The sequence below is a fragment of the Embiotoca jacksoni genome, unplaced genomic scaffold (genome assembly GCF_022577435.1).
Source record: "Embiotoca jacksoni isolate LCO1_2020_lvr unplaced genomic scaffold, fEmbJac1.0.p SCAF_13, whole genome shotgun sequence".
In the NCBI taxonomy this organism is placed as follows: domain Eukaryota; kingdom Metazoa; phylum Chordata; class Actinopteri; family Embiotocidae; genus Embiotoca; species Embiotoca jacksoni.
In genome coordinates this window covers 12,182,687-12,199,978 of record NW_027185263.1, presented here as the reverse complement: position 1 = coordinate 12,199,978, position 17,292 = coordinate 12,182,687, and the positions used below count along the sequence as shown (strand labels likewise).

Below are 17,292 nucleotides of genomic sequence, written 5' to 3'. Positions count from 1 at the left end.
CTGGGTGAAGTAAGAAATCTCACAAATGTTCAAAAATAGCATGCAAACCATCCAAAGTCAGTACAAAACAAAAGAAAACAAGTTTATGAAAGTTACAGAGTTGTACATTAGGAAAATATCTTCTTAGTAAACCTAATGGAAGACCTATCAAGAACTTGCCATGTGCTGCTGGGTTTATTTGCTTTCTAGGCGTGCTTGAGAGGCACCACTGAATCATCCACAGTACAGTGCAGCATACTTCTTAACCGGACTGTATGAGAACTCTGTGCCTCAGTTTGAAATTAAGATATAAGGCATCGCTGTTTTCTCTGTTTTACATGTCTTCATGTGTGAACAAAACTCAATTAACACAAAAGAACAAATTTATGACTGGTTGACATTTCCTTTTTTAATTGAATTTGTTCTTGCCGCAACAGCGTCTTTGGTTTTCTAAATACTTTGATGCTGCAATTATGAAAATACATGTTCAACTGTCTTGGTTTTTCAAAATAAGCTACATTTAGCATCCTTGCGAAGTGCATTTTTTTAATCATGCTTAAGTCAACTTTGGTGAACATGTTAAATTATACAAAAACCTCCGGTTTCTCATATTTTACATGAACAAATAAACAGGGGGTAGGACCAGGATCATTCGTCTGAACAAACTGTACAATAAAAAAAAGTAAAAATAAAAAAAAAAATCAACAATATCTGGTTGAAATATACAAATCAGATTATTTAGAATTAAACATGAAAGAATGTGGATTTTAATGGGAATGTGTAGGGGGATAGTATGTCATGTTTAAGTTCTCATAACATTTCTTTAAGTATACAAATATGACATGGGCTGAAGACAACATTAATACCATAGAAATCCATCCATAGAAATCTTACTTAGTAGTATAATGGGCAGCTTGAGATCAGAGATTCACACAAGATCAATGCCAACAAGAAAAATATCACAAAAATGCACAATTTAAACTTAAACTACAAAAACAGTTTTAAAAAAACAATAATTACACAAAATGTTTAACAAATAAACAAACGTATTCCTCGTCTGTACTGATTACTTTCTTAAAATGCGAAATGGCGAATGAAAGAGGAGCTGACAACGATATGTTTTGTATATGACATGTGAGCCATTGCTATGATGTGGCTTCTGATGAAAACACATTTTTCAGTTTACTGCGTACACATAGTCCCAAGTTTGTCCTATGAGAGGGAAGTGTACGTACAGCGTGTGCTGGTTGTGTGTGTGTGTGTGTGTGTGTGTGTGTGTGTGTGTGTGTGTCTGCATAGATAGCGGTAAACAGGGTGGCACACAGAGTGACACAAACAGAGGTTACCGGGTTCTGCGGCGGACGCATACGTTTGGCCTGCGTGTGGCCATGAAGCCGTGTTTGCAGAAGCACTTGTATGAGCCAGAAGTGTTCACACAGCGAGCGTTCTTGCACGGAATCACACGAGCTCCTGGTTCTGCACACTCGTCAATGTCTGGAGCAAATAAACACAAGCACAAGCAAGGATGAGTGTACAAAAAGATAGATAGATAGATAGATAGATAGATAGATAGATAGATAGATAGATAGATAGATGGATAGATGGATGGATGGATGGATGGATGGATGGATGGATGGATGGATAGATAGATAGATAGATAGATAGATAGATAGATAGATAGATAGATAGATAGATAGATAGATAGATAGATAGATAGATAGATAGATAGATAGATAGATAGATAGTCACTTTGTTAACCCCACAAGGGGGGATTTTTTTTTTCCCGCTACAGCACCATTTATACAGGGTAAAGCAATAAAAATAACAGTTAAAAATATTGAATATAAAAATGTAAAAAAGTCACAATATTTACAATAAAAATAGAATAATATTACATTAAACTAACTAAACAATAGTGCAAAGATTTAAACAAACAAACAAACAACAGTGCAACGGTGTTATTGTTGTGAGATTGGTTTGGCCGAGGTGATTTATTGTATAGTCTAAAGCAGTAAAACAGAAAATGAAACAGCATTCAACAGCAGAAAATGTACATGAATGTTCCTTTATTGGCTACCATATTTTCCTTAAAAAGTAAAAAGTATTTTTATGAATAAAAAGAAGTATATTTGTAAATGTAGTAGTACAAACCTATACAGCGGGTGCGGGAGTGGTCTAGCCTAAAGCCTGTATTACATTCACACATGGTGCCCAGGTAGGAACGGACACAGCGGCCATTTGCACAGCTGCATTCGTCTGAATCCTCTTCTGAACTGTCACCTTTTTATGAACAAACAGGCAGAAGAAAAGTGAAAATGTGTCACAGAAAGAGAAAAGTAAATAAAGCTTTATTGAGGAAGAATAAATGGCATGATTGTATAAAGTTGGATGTATGATTTTACCGGGGTTGTAGTTGGCGAAAGCTGCCAGGAAATCATGCTCCCCATCAGACTCAGTCTCAAGATGCATCTCACACAGACGACTGAACATCTCTGAACACAAACAATTAACTTCTTCTTAGTACAAGTTCGGCAGTCAAATCCGAGAGGTCATTTGGTTCTTTAGTTGGCTCACCTGAGTTTCTGGGCGGACAGGTGTTACACTCGGGCCCCCAGCCGCGTCCGTAGTGACAGCAGCACTCTGAGTAGGTCACCACCATGCCATTCCTGGGCTCGCTGCAGATCAAGCCCTCATCAACCTGCAGGAAACACACATCCTTGTGGGCTGCAGTGCGATCTAAGTTAGAAAAAAAGATGAAAAACACATGAAATTTCACTGTTAAATTCTCAGGTGTACATAAGTGACAGAGTTTTGCAACCAACTGGAAGAATTAAAATTAGTAACTTTAAGAACCATTTCAGGTGTGTTCAGCATGTGACATAAACAAAGGATGTAATTTTGAATAATGAAGCCTTAAAACATATACAGTTTACATCAGTTCACATTGTTGGTGACATTCAGCATCAGCTAATTGATGATGGATGTTGGTCATGTGGTCAAATTTCAATAAATGGCACATTTAAAAGTTAGGAAACCATTTAAATATGCTTCAGTGAAACATAAATCTGATTTAAATAGCAAATAACTGCAAAAATATTTACTCATTAACATCTGTACATGCTTGTAAAGGTTGAGGGTAATAGAGGTCAGGAGTCTGTCCAAGTATCTATCAGCCATAGTGCAGAAATGTGTCCATGTAATACAGTGGGGAGCTTTATAGCTTACAGTGGCCGTGATACTTTTCCAGCTTGCTATGACATTAAGTAAATTCCCTCTGTAAGTTATAGATACACCAAAAGAAAAGGCCTGAATAAAGCTACTATACTGTTTCTACAGTATGAAGATCTGGTCAGAGACGCTAATACGCTTTAATAGATATGCTTTAATCATTTATTTACACTTAAAACTATTAGAATCTACAGATAAATGTTTTGGTGATCAAACAAAAAATTTAAAAAATGAGCACCAGTTATACATTACTATGACACTTCAAGTCACAGCCATGTCCATAAGAATTATTAATATGTACACTATATCTGGCAACCTGATTACAATTATCAGAAGATAATCACCTACACTTTTTAACATCTCTGCTTCCAGTGACAAATAAATAACTGTAATTAAATGTAGTGTAAGATGTTGATAAGATGATGCAAACTCAGAAACTGAAATATGGTCATAACTTTACAGGACATTTCTGAGCAGTATTATTGAAATCGGATTACCAATCTTTTGTAATAAACAACAGGCTCGCAGTGCTGTTTGGTTGACATGAAAGAATAATGGCTGCAGTTTAGTTTCATTAGGCAAACAGCTTATTGTTATAGCTCAGTTGCTTGTGGGGACGGTATGTTGCCACGTCTTTTACGACCGTGAAGATGGAGTATAATATTGTTTAATGTAATTTTGCCATACTAATACAGTTCTGTAGTGTCAATTAAAAATATTAAAGCACCCATATTCCTAATATTCATTATTGTGTATAAATGGAAGTCCAAGGGCACTGAAAACGTTTAATTACTGTGAATCATATATATATATATTACATACAGAAATATAATTAGAGAGCTCAAGCTTCTATTACAAAAAAAAAATCACAATATATAACACAAACAAAAGTGACACAAATTGTTTTTGGAAAAATAAACATGCTAAATGTAATCACTTATTTTCACACTGAACATACTGATATTGTTTTGTGTGCATAAATGCGTGCATGCAATATCTTTTTTCATAACTACTGGAGGTGATGTGTGTTTGAGAAAAGGAAACTGTCTCTATAAAGTGGGCAAAAGGGGAAATGTTACACCGTGAAGCCAGTACAGGCCAGATGGGACACAAACTGGGAGGAATTACAAAAGAGCACCATGAGTGGCAGAGGTCGAGGTAAGCCAAAACTCATTTTGAGCGGTCAGACTCAGGTGAGCCGACGCTGATTTTGTTTTTTACCCACCGTCATAGACGCACTGTTTCAGCGCTGCACTGAAGGTGAGGGGAGGGTCGCAAAAACAGTGAAAGGAGCCGGGCGTGTTCTCACACCTCCCATTCTTACAGTACGAGGGGTCCTGGCACTCATTCACATCTGCAAAGGGCACCACAGACACTGGTTACAGTTTGAACATCTGCTTGGGGCCAGCTCTTCGTCTGTAGGCGGTGGACACAATAACAACAACAACAACAAAAAAACTTGTGCTACATCATGAAATCGAGTACAATTCAGTCCTGCAATAAATGTTCCACTTGACAGGTTTACTGTAAGATGTCCAGTTTTTCCTGAGACTGTGTGGAAAACATGTTTGTTCCACTCTGTACAGCACGAGTTTAATAAACATACTTGTGACACAGTCCCATTAAAACTAAACCGCTTTAGGTGTAGCATTTATTGCAGTGATATTGTACTGGCTTTATATAATAATAATGTACAGTGGGTAATGTTATTGTGTCCACCCCCTTGTATGTCCCATTTGCTTTCTGTTGAGCTTTCTACGTGTTGCATGCTTATGATAAATTTAGTCATGCAGGCTGCTGCAGCTGGTCTCTGGTATAAATGCACCCACACTAATATCTGCTAGATTAAAATAGGAAGCTTGGTTCTTGCAGCACTTTGCAAGGATCCTATATGTAGGCCAGTGTGTACTGTTATGTGGAAGAAGTTTCTATTTATTACTTTAATAAAAAACCAATATGGTGTCTCTACACTGAAACCTGCAGGATTGAGGGTCTGCGAACTATTCATATGTCAAGCTCAAAACAGACATCTATCTGGTTTTCCAACTCTTTTATAGATCCAACTGTTCTAATTCGAAGATATTACAGGACAAGCCTCACATTCAACCTGTTCCTAAAACTTACCATACTTTAAAAAAATATTAAACCAAATTACAACAATGTGTTTCCTAAGTTCTTTCAGTTTAAGACAACTTTTAACACACGATTTCTGACTTCAGTTTAAATACAGAGGACTTTGTGATGGACACAGTTATCTATGATTTAACAAAGGCTAAATACGTTCTAAAATTAATGGATTCATGATGAAATCATGCATAGAAGTTGTATTTAAGCTCAACAGTATCCATCCATCCTTAATTAATTTATTAATGCCATGACTGTACTGAGCCAACCATACTTCACATTCCCCAAAACCCAGGTGATGTTATTCAAGAAGTCTTCCCTGTTTGCATCTCTTCCATGTCAATCATTACTAAGTAAGGAAGGCTTGATATGGAGGTGCTTTCCATTGTGATTGCTTGAGTTTCTACCCAAAGCTATGGAGGCTCAAATACATTGTAGAAGGTTTTATCAGCACTTAAGATTTGAGTCACCACATCCAGCTACAACATCTGCTTTGCTACAGCCAAGGTAGAATACCAGAGGTCAGTGTCAAGATTCTGAATAAGATCATAAGTTACTTGAAATTTTCCAATTTGAACTGCTGTTTTCCTGTCACCTGTACTGAAAGGTGTAATCCTCCCTTTTGTGGGACAAGATCACAGCTTTGCCACAATCAAACTACTCCTGTGCACATTAGAATTATGGCCTAAAAGAACAACATCATCTGCATATCTGCAACGGCACTTCAATGTCAACCAGACACTTTCCAGACCTCAGCTTGGTCATGTTCATAAATATGACAAACAAAAAGACATGGTGACAGGGACACACATGTTGATGTACAGAGCCAAACTTGAGTGTTTGACTGCATTTGCACACAGTAATTCTGACCAATAACTTCTGACAACATGTTTATTGAATAGCCACCACTGTCGCTTATTACTATTGCTTCAATACATTTGCTCCTGGAAGTAATTCTGCTGCAGTCTAACCCTTCTTTAAGGGTGAAGTTCTCTGCCAGATGTTTTCACAAAAACCTGATTCGATGACTGGGTCAACCTGGCCGCTCTGGTATGTGATTAAACTCAAAATCAAGTTTTTTTCATCCTCATAACTAAAACATCAGCTTAATGTTTTATGAAACAGCTGCACAACAAATTGCAATGTGGTATGATGCTAACAAACATCCATCTTTGGAACATCCAGGGCTCATTTGTAGAAATACATGTAACCACTGACTGGAGTTACTTTGGGCTATCAAATATACAGCCATAACAAAGCCAGAACTACTATGTGGGGGGTATAAGTGTGATATGATAACACTTTTTTTAAAATTTCAACCACTCTGCATGTTTACTACAGTAATGGCTGTAAATATGAGCAATGTGCTGTTTAAACAAACAATAATACAGTCTAAATGCAGAAAATGCAAATGGGTATATGTGTGGATATGTCATTTATATGTTAATTTTTCCAATCACTATCTGTAACTTTATTTAAAAGGCATCTTCTCAATTAGTTTACCTTGAAAAGAGCAAGCTTTTTTCAGGCTTTGTGTGGTGTAGCTCAGATGATATAATAAAATATATTCCAATATCACTATCTACCCATCTCTGTATGTAAAAAAAATACACTGGGGACTTTTAAGGTCGTTCATAGTAATGAAACCTACAAAATGGATTGTGGATTTTTTTTTACCATATTTTTCAACTTGGCACAGAAATTGAATTTGTGTCACATATGTTGCGTCTAAAAAGAAAACCAACACAATTATTTCTCTGTTTTGCTTTTCCCAGTTTAAACTGCTGTTGCCCACCACTGCCTCTTTGTAGCCTTCCTACTGCAAAGGGTCTGCACTCACCAGCCTGCTCCTCAGGAGTCACACAGTTGTTCCGGTCGTTGGCCAGAATCCACGGCAGAGAGCAGATGCAGTAGTACGACCCCGGAGTATCCACACAGAGGCCGTTCTTACAGTTCGCTGAGTCCTCACACTCATTCACATCTGTACAACAAAAAGGTCGACGCTCAGACTGATTCCTCCAGAAGCTTCATTAATGCTGGGAGAAGACAGTTTGCTCACCTGCTACTGTTGCCATCACACACTTTTTCTTGTTGGAGTCTGGGGTCCAGTGCCGGTTACAGTTGCAGTAAAATGACCCTTCGGTGTTGACGCACTGACCATTGGTGCACAGAGACTCGTCGTGGCATTCGTTTACATCTGAGGGAGAACATGCAACCATTGTATTAAACAACACAGATCTTTTACAAAGCATAAAAAAAGAGCTTTAACAGCTGTTTTTTGTGAAGAATTGCTTGAGTTGCCTTTTAATGGCGTGTATCTGAGCACTTACCGATGCACTCGAGAAGGTTGCTATCATAGTAGAAGCCTCGTTGACAGTAGCACTCGTAGCCTGGAAGTGTGTTCTCACAGCGACCCTTCTTGCAGATTTCATCAGCAAACAAAGAACACTCATCAATATCTACAGACAAGGAAGGAGAGATCTCTTTTCAGTGATAGATTCACAGGTCGAAACACTTGCAGGGATGAATTATGGGAAGTGTTGTTCAACATAATGAGAACAGCTTTTTCTCATGGAAACATTAGAAAATATCAACTTCTTCAGATAGGGATGATACTGTGTTTAATTCAATTGCTACTTGTTTTATAATCAAAGAATGGAGGTATTGGTGCAATATTGTGTCCATGTTTAACTCCTGGTGTGCACTATATAAATGTTGTATTTAAAGTTACTCAATTATATACCGTGGTAGGCAGGCCGGTTGTACTGGAATCCCTCTTCATAGTAGAGACCATGTCCATTTGGACAAAGGAAGTGGAACTCGGCTGGGTTGGAGGAGAAGATATTAATTAACAGTACGTGTACAGATACAGAATATGACATAATGTTTTCTATATTCTGGACATAAATATGAAGTAATGATGCAAATGTACCTGATTGGGAGACAGGGCAGGGGTAGATCTCACAGTGATCTCCCCATCCCACCCCAATGGAGCAGCAGCACTCCTGCTTAGTGACGTTGGTGGCCAGGACGCTGTCGCAGAACACGGTGTCATCGAGGTTCAGATAGCACTCCTTCTTCTCATCCATCATCATTCGAACTGCTGCAGGAGACAGAGTGGTAAATAAAGGAGACAGAGGTTTTAGTGTGAATATCCAATGACTTCACTGGACTTTAAATAGACTTGAGCTTACTGGCCTTTCTTTAAAGTTTGTGCTTTGGTTCACACAGATATTGTCTATAGTGAAATTGTGTCTTGTGATTATAATTGTTTGAATTTCAGGCCTTCAGATTGGGTTTGGACTTGAACTGAAAAGTTTTGGCTCTGCGGCAGGCAAAGATTAAATGTTCAGCATGTTAAAACCCTGGGATGAATGTGGGTCTACAGTGAAGCAAAAGGAATCAGAGCAGGCTTACCCTCACAGCTGTGTTTGTCCTCTGAGAGGACATAACCGTGATTGCAGCCACACACATATGATCCGGGTCTGTTCTCACAAGAGCCGTAGGGCTGGCAGAGACTTCTGTCTGCGGCACACTCATCTATGTCTGAAAGGGAAAACACATTGGCTGCTCTCAGTTGTTGTTACAATCCAAACCCCATCTGAGTTGTAAATAAGAAAACATTTGGTTATTGTTGTGTTTTTTTCTGACATTTAGCCTGAATTTAGTTAAATTCTTGAAATATTTCACCAAAAAAGGTCTTCTATAATTCATTGCAACATTTTGACAAAAATAAAAACACTGTTTATCTGTATTATTACAGATAAAATAATAAAAAATGAACTAAATATGTTGAAGATAAAGATTCTATATTAAAAAAAAAAATTAAAAAAAAAATTAATAAATTTATTTATAAATTAATAAATATGAGGAAAATCTACCACACACGAGTTATTTTGAAGAGACTGACCTTGGCATCCCCTGCCTCCGACCACTGTGTAGCCCTTCTGGCACTCGCAGTGGAATGAGCCCATGCTGTTGATACAGCGGCCTCTCTGACAGCTTGATGGCCTCTCACACTCATTGATATCTGAAGGGAAGGAAATAAAAACAATGTTAGGATATGTAGCTCTGCACCTTCCCCGAAGTTGTGAAGACTTTGTTTGGACAGTCCAGTATTGATGGACTATCCAGTGACTTTAATATAATCCTAACACTTTCTGGTGATAGACAATTGACGATCTGTTCTATGTAAACATTAAATAAACACACAAATTCTTGAATAATTCATGCCTTCACAGTGGCTTCCCTCCTGTGTGCGCTGGTATCCTGGGTAGCACTGGCACTTGAAGGAGCCATCTGTATTGATGCAGCGGCCGTAAGCACACAGCCGAACGTCCTCGCACTCATCAATGTCTGTTTGGGAGAAATAAAAAAATACGGGGGTTCAAATCTGCAAAATACACCTTCCTCATTGCATTACGGGTGCATAAAACAGCCATTAAATTATTCCATGTAGTGTCATGTAAAGGTTTGGTGGGTATGACTTACCACTGCAACCTTTGCTGTCTGCAGATGGGAGGAAGCCCTCGTTGCACAGGCAGCGGTAAGTACCAGGGAGGTTCTCACAGCGGCCGTTCGGACAGATGCCGGGTTTCTGACACTCATTAATATCTGGAGAAACATGTAGGACAGATTAACGGTGCATTGACACATTTGTTTCCTATGTGGACTCTTGCCCAGTTCAACTACGTGTTGTTAACTTGTTTTGGATGGCTGTTTTTTTTTTAAGAAACATTTTTTATCATCACTACAGGGCAGATTCACAATACTGAAGTAATATCCATGGTATTTTCCATAGATTAACTCCTACTAATATATTGTACATTATTTCAGTGCTGCTACCTTATATCCTAACCCAAGCAGGTTTACTTTTTTTTAAACATTTTAGCACAATAATAATTGGATAATGGCCCACAGAAACAGAAAAAAAGAGATTTTAAATAGTTAATAAGTGATGAATCTTGTTGTATAACAGGGTTGCACTGACCGTAGCAGGTGCCAGCGTGGGCCTCGTGACCAGGCAAGCAAGGAACACACTCATAGGAGCCCAGCGTGTTCTCACACTGCTCATTGGGACAAGTGTTGGGATTCAAACACTCGTTTATGTCTGGAATAAATGTGTTTTACATGGTTTTTAAATGTTAATATTTGCACATATATTCACAAACACATAAAACACACATTATATCAACACACACATAATACGTGTTGTGTCAGGGAAAAGCCTGTGCACTAATGTACTGTCAATAATCAACGTCTTTGTACCTTCGCAGGCTGGATGACGGTGTGACTTGCTCCTAAAGCCGCTGTGACATTCACATTTATAAGAACCGGGCAGGTTCACACACTGGCCTCCGACACCACAGATGTCTTGCTTGGCGCATTCATTCACATCTGTAAAACAAAAAGGTTAGAGCCAATACAGGATCAGATAGCCCGTAGTAAAGACAATATAAACATGGCAATCACTCAATCAAACTTACCAATGCATTTAAGTCTCCCATGCTGCACCATGTGCTTGTATCCCTGGCGACAGAGGCATTTGTACCCTCCCTCTGTGTTGATGCAAAGACCTCTGCCGTGGCCACATGGCTCAGACTCACATTCGTTATCATCTAGACAACAAGAGTGAGTGAGTGTGAAAAATACTGTGACTACAAATAGTTGAATATTATACAGACAACAGAGGGTCTTATAGCTCGGAGAACAAAGTGGTCAGATTCCAGGAATTATTTTTCAAGACCTACCCTAACCTTATTTCTTTAGTGGTGATAACTGTATCTGCCATGTGTAAAATCTACTGTCTTTTACTTAATATCAAATTCATTCACATGCATGATAAAAATACTACACTTTTCTAATATTATAAGTAAATTAATTTCACTCTCAAAATTCTGTACACACCTAAACAGAAATATAAGTGCATTTAAAAACATAATTTAGTCTCAGACTTGTTGGGATTCAGTATTTTCAACCAGCTTGACTGACAAAAGACACAAAAAGTTGGGATAAATTTGCCTCTGCTGCCTTAAATTTTGACCATTCTTAGTTTGAATCTGTGAGCAAACACTTCTTTTGAAAGCTTAAAAAAGATTTAACTTGCACCAAATGAAGTCTGCTCAATTGCATAAGCCAAAAAAATGACTATGATTATTATACTTAATGCCTTGACTATCTGAACAGGTGCAATTATCTTTGAATACTGTTATGTGAATGGGTCTTTACAGTCAAGACATAAACAGCATAATGAGAATCAGTTTGGACCCAGACAATATTAATAAATATACAAAAACCTGTTATTTTCTGAGGAGATGGAAAAATTATTTTCCGTTATCTTTAATGTTATATACGTATTTTTTAATTCAGAAAACAGTGCGAGTGATTAGATCTAAGAGCCAAAGTTTATATTTTAATGCTCATCTTTAAAGCAGCATCCATTTATTAGCCAGTAGACAGGATCAGAGATCATACTAGTTGAAATTCATGGATGTATAAATTCTTTAGGACTTCTTTAATGTGAACTCTTAGTAACAGGTTTTTATTCACATATTTTCCAGTCAGTTCTATATGTAAGTATGAGGGGAAAAGTTTGCTTGAAACTAATATAAAAGATGATTTCCTGGAACCACCATGACTTTTTGGTTGTTTTTTTGCCAGTGGAAATTCATGCATAAGAAACTTCATGAGGAATTTTTCCTCAGTTTTCATCGCTGTCCCGTTGCTGCACCTCCTCTAACCGCTGTCTCTACCATTGTCTCTTACCCTCACAGATGTTCCTCTGCGGGTTGAGATGGTAGCCAGGGTGACAGTGACAGATGTGGCCATTCAGGCTGTTCTCACACTCTCCGTGACCACAAATGTTTCTGCTCAGCCTACATTCATCTGTCTCTGCTTCAAGGAGGGAACAAAGAAGGGGCCAACATCATATATAAACATGCATATATATGGATACATAGATGTATATCATCATTATTATTTAACATATGACACCGATCAGCCACAACATGAAAACCACCTGCCGAATATTGTGTAGGTCCCTACCACTGTGTTTCAAAATCAGCTCTGACCTCTCAAGTTATTGACTCCAAAAGTCCTCTGAAGGTGCCCTATAGTAGCAGGAATCAACACGTTAGTAGCACAAGTTGAGAAATTGTGATCCATGGATCAGATTTGTTTTACAAACACATCCCACAGATGTACGATCAGACTGTGGACTGGGGAATTTGGAACCAAATTCAGCACCTTAAACTCTTTGCCATGTTCCTCAATTCATTCCTGGACAATTTTTGCAGTGTGGCACAGTGCATTATTCTGCTGAAAGAGGCCACTGCGATCCAGAAATCCTGCTGCCATGAAGGGGGGGTATGTGGTCTGCAACAATGTTTAGGAAGGTGGAAGTTGTCAAAGTAACATCCACATGAATGCCAGGATCCAAGGTTTCCCTGCAGGCTTGCCTTTTTCCCATAGTGCATCCTGCTGCCAGCTCTTCCACAGGTAAATGATGCACACATATCTGGCCATCTTCAGTACATCATGTAAAAGAAAACTTGATTCATCAGACAAGGCCAACTTCTTACATTGCTCCATGGTCCAGTACGAAAGCTCACGTTCCCACTGTAGGTGCTTTCAGGGAAGGACAATGGTCACCATGGGAACTCTGCCTGGTCTATAGCTACACAGCGCCGTACAAACCGTGGCCAGCCTTCACATGGGCAAATAAGCCTTGGCCGGCCATTACCCTGCCGCAGGTTTACTTGTAGTCTTTCTTTGTATCACTTCTGGTAGATCATAATGACTGCATACCCGGAACATCTCACCAGACCTACCGCCTCAGCGATGCTCTAACTGAGACCTTTAAACCATCACGATGTGGCCCTTGTCAAAGTCACTCAGATCCTTATGCTTGTCCATTTTTCCTGCTTCCAACACATCAAGTTTGATAACTGACTGTTCACTTGTTGCCTAATGTATCCTTTGACAGGGGTCATTGTAACAGGAAAATCAATGTTAGTCAGCGGTTTTAATGCCGTGGCTGATCGGTGTATATAAAACTGATAAAGCTCATGCCATGCCTCAAGTCTTCTGTCTCCAGCCATGTTCACACTAGCTTTTAAAATACCTTTGACTTTTTCATATCAAAGCCAATGAGAGACATCAGTCAGAAAGACAGATTGAAGCTGCTTTGAAGAGGAGACTCTATTGAATATCTGAAGGAATAGTTTCTAAAAACATCATAAGACAGACCAGAATTCAAAAGAGAAAGAAGCAGAAGCAGAAAAGATTGCAGCAGCGGTTTCCAGAACTCCTGCGACTGTTTCCTGTTGGTGTTTATCAGCTATATCTTTGGGGAATTTTTTTTTCTTTTCTCTTCATGGAAATGCAGTCTGTGTCACACAACTTGCTTTTAAATACCAACACCAAATGTCATTATAACAACACTTTGCTTCCATAAAACAGAAAGAGTGTGAACATAGCCTCCAGGCTGGTTCATGCTTCATGGCTGAATGCACATGACATGCGAGGTTCCCAATAGCATCGTGTAATAATTTATAAAAGCATCAAATGGTTTAAACTTACTGGACTCATTTATATTTATTTCTTGCACCATGTCTTAATGTTGACAATCTAAAATAACCTTTATGCATAAAAGCTATTCACTCATCATGTCATCTGTGTGAAATGGACCCAAAGCTCCCCACAATATCCTCTCTTTCTGGGGAATGTGGAGAACTAGATTTTCAAATTTTGAGGTGGATGAAACATAAACCAGCACTTAAAGATTTAACTCTTTATGGGGTTAATACAGAGCAGACTTTGAAGTCAGTTTGAGTGTTTGTGTGAAACTCACGGAAGACTTTTGTCTGTGTTTCGAAGGGGTCATTGCCGGGGGTCATCCTGATGATTGTCGGAGGGGTGGGTTTAACAACTGTGGATCCAACAGAGGAGAAATGAAGTGGACAGACTTTAGGAGGAACATGTTGAACTTTAGTCCTGATAATTTTGTCTTCACTACATAAAGGGAACTTTTCTCTACACCATTCAGTTGTTGCAGTTAGCAGCATGGAAGAAACTTTCCCCTCACAGTGACAACTGAAGTACATTTAGTACCACTACATTGACACATTTTTACATGTTTGATCAGTGGGTTTATGTATGACTCTGACTGATGACACTCGAGGTGTGTTTACCTGGCACACGAGGGCTGCTGGTGCTGGTGGGAGCCTGCTGCACAGCGGTCGTCGTCTCTGGAGGCCTCTCCTGAGTGAAAGAGACACTCCGATTTCACAACAGCAAAAATAACCAGTTGTTATTACTGCATTAAAAACAGAAATAAATCAAGCCTTACCGTCCGCTGTGGTTCTGAAAGGAAAACAGATAGAGAGGAATTAAACTGTGATTTTAAATGTTTGATGCTTTAAAGAGATCCGGAGTGATGAGAAACGTATTGAAGGACTCACCTTCTTTGTCAGGCTTGTGGGGGAAGATGATGGGAGGGAAGGCCACAGTCTCTCTTATATTCTGGAGGAAGTAGCCTTTTCCAGCAGGGCAGATCTTACTGAAGGCCACTGAATACCAAAGAAGAGAAAACTTTATTTTTTTACTTTATTTCAGTTTGTTAGAATTTTGCAAAAATACATGCAACCAAATTTTGTCTTTTTTTCAGAATCACTGTTTTGATGTTTGCAAGTAGAAAAGATCCTGGAGTGTAAAACGACATAAACTGTATAAAACATGTACGAAAATACTCAGTTATAACTTGAAATAAAACCTATCTATATATCTAACATGTAATTAACCCTCCCGTTGTCCTTGGGTCAAAATGACCCGCAGCTGTGTTCAACCAAGTTCTATTTTATTTTCATATTTTTGGGGATCATTGGTGACAAGGAGGCTGTGAGGGTTTCTTTAAAGAATGATCACCAATGATCCCAAAAAATATAAAAAATATAGAAATAAAATAGAACTTGGTTGAACACAGCTGCGGGTCATTTTGACCCGAGGACAACGGGAGGGTTAAAGTTGATTTAGTAGCGACACCAAGTACAGAGTATATTGTGCGAAGGGTGGAAACTTAAAATGTTTTTCGTTATTGATTAATCTGCTGATTATTTCATTGAGTAACCATTTCATTGTCATCATATAGTTTATTTATTTGTCTAACAGTTAAAAAAAAAAAAAAACTAATTTCAGTTCATCATATAGGTCGGAGTGAAGCAGTAAATCTTCTCATTTGAGAAGCTGGAGTCACCAAATGTTTGTTATTTGTGCTTGAAAAACTCAAAACATTAACTAACTATAACAATTGTTGCTGATCATTTTTATGTTAATTGACTTATATATTCATATTATATAGTAAATGTTTACTCTTAATCAAATACAGAATCATCACTGAACAGCAACAAGATGCAAAGCTCAGAAGCTAACATTTTCTAAGGATGTTTCCTGGTTAGTAGAGTATCAAACTCTTCACATGAACAATAACGCATTGAAGCTGCATAATGACCTGAAATGATCCCCGCAACATGTCAAAACAGAAGAAAAGTGTGTTCATTTAATATACAGAGGAAACCTGTGGTTAAATTTGTATCATAAGCTCTTTAAGAAATTGAAATGTGTTCACATGCATGACAGATTTCACCAGAACATAATGTCCTTTACAGGATGAACCAAAATGTGTTTTTTATCGAGCATTTCCTTCATTGAAAATCACTCACCTGTGCCCACCTCAGGACATCTTTCACAGTTATGGCCCCAGGCTTTGCCCACCGTGCAGCAGCACATCTCCTGTGTGAGGTGGGTTGGCAGCGGGTGCTCGCAACCTCTGGCCTCAGACGCTATCAGGAAACACTGATCCTGCTCAGCTGGAGACTCTAACAGAGGAGACAACAGGGTTTCATCTGGTGATCAATCTTGACAAAACATTTGAATATATGGAATGAAAATTGAATGTCATTCAAGTAGAAACAAAACCAAGACAGGCCTCTTACTCACCAACACATCGATTCCTCTCCATGACAAACCCGGACTTACAGGAACATTTGAAACTGCCCAGTGTGTTCAGACAGTCTCCGTTCTGACATACACCCTGCATGGAGCACTCGTTGATGTCTTCAGGACCAGAAGGAGAAGTGTAACAAATTAAAAGGTTATTTTGGTGATATCTATTCAGAAAGCAAGTGATGCAGCAGCTTTATCACAAGGGAACAGAAGTTGTATTAACTACATAAAAACTTAAAATAGTAGAAACATCTTACAAACTGAACTCTTAGCTCAACATTTTCTGTGTTATGAGCTACATGCTGACAGTGTTACCTTGGCAGTGAGTGCTGTTGAATCTTTTATACCCTTGTGGACAGGTAGACCCATAGTCTTCCACAATGGTCTGTTTGACTGAAGCATCTGTGGGAGGAGAAGACACAGCAAGGAAAAGGTCTGAGAAAAGCAGAGAGAAGGGCTGCAGGTGGATACAATATGAAATAAAACTGTAAAAGCCCTAACCAATAATTCCTTTAAAAAGTAGTTGTAGTTCTTCTAGTATGAACACCTAATATAGCATCGAACTTCAGCACCTGGAAGCATTTAGGCTGTAAAAAGTGAACAATTACCAGCACTAGCTTCAAAAACATTAAGAAATGTTGAAGATTTCTGATTTGTACTGTTCATTGGGACACAATGGGCGGCACAGTGTAGCAGTGGTAGCACTGACACCTCTCTGTGACTGCGTGGGTTTTATCCAGGGTTACTGGTGATTGTAAACCGGCCGTAAGTGTGAATGAGAGAGAAGACAGTTCTCTGTCTTTCTGTGTTGGCCTTGTGATGGACTGAGGACCTGTCCAGGTTGAACCCTGTCCTTTACCCAGTATCCGCTGTGATAGGATCTATCATCTACGACAAGAGAAAAAGGGTATAGATTGTGACATGACTATACTTTTGCGTTTGATTTCATTTGATGCATAG

The 17,292-nt window shown here is 38.7% G+C and overlaps 1 protein-coding gene across 5 annotated transcripts in view; it reads right to left on the bottom strand.

Annotated features, from left to right (window-relative positions):
- Positions 1-362: 362 nt before the first annotated feature.
- ltbp3 (latent transforming growth factor beta binding protein 3) overlaps positions 363-17,292 on the bottom strand; it is a 34,447-nt gene continuing 17,517 nt past the window's right edge. For 2 of the 5 annotated variants that reach the window (XM_069146570.1, XM_069146565.1), the window contains 25 exons: positions 16,648-16,734; positions 16,327-16,443; positions 16,050-16,205; positions 14,793-14,900; positions 14,681-14,694; positions 14,523-14,592; positions 14,183-14,260; positions 12,097-12,225; positions 10,818-10,949; positions 10,600-10,728; positions 10,322-10,441; positions 9,823-9,945; positions 9,565-9,687; positions 9,242-9,361; positions 8,749-8,877; positions 8,264-8,434; positions 8,075-8,155; positions 7,662-7,790; positions 7,391-7,528; positions 7,172-7,312; positions 4,433-4,561; positions 2,554-2,715; positions 2,382-2,471; positions 2,131-2,259; positions 363-1,473 (listed from right to left, as the gene is read on the bottom strand). In XM_069146570.1, coding sequence (XP_069002671.1) covers positions 1,322-1,473; positions 2,131-2,259; positions 2,382-2,471; positions 2,554-2,715; positions 4,433-4,561; positions 7,172-7,312; positions 7,391-7,528; positions 7,662-7,790; positions 8,075-8,155; positions 8,264-8,434; positions 8,749-8,877; positions 9,242-9,361; positions 9,565-9,687; positions 9,823-9,945; positions 10,322-10,441; positions 10,600-10,728; positions 10,818-10,949; positions 12,097-12,225; positions 14,183-14,260; positions 14,523-14,592; positions 14,681-14,694; positions 14,793-14,900; positions 16,050-16,205; positions 16,327-16,443; positions 16,648-16,734 — 2,957 coding nt within the window. In that variant the 3' untranslated portion in view covers positions 363-1,321. The remainder of the gene's footprint in view (positions 1,474-2,130; positions 2,260-2,381; positions 2,472-2,553; positions 2,716-4,432; positions 4,562-7,171; positions 7,313-7,390; positions 7,529-7,661; positions 7,791-8,074; positions 8,156-8,263; positions 8,435-8,748; positions 8,878-9,241; positions 9,362-9,564; positions 9,688-9,822; positions 9,946-10,321; positions 10,442-10,599; positions 10,729-10,817; positions 10,950-12,096; positions 12,226-14,182; positions 14,261-14,522; positions 14,593-14,680; positions 14,695-14,792; positions 14,901-16,049; positions 16,206-16,326; positions 16,444-16,647; positions 16,735-17,292) is intronic. The other 3 variants (XM_069146568.1, XM_069146566.1, XM_069146569.1) reach the window with 3 other exon arrangements.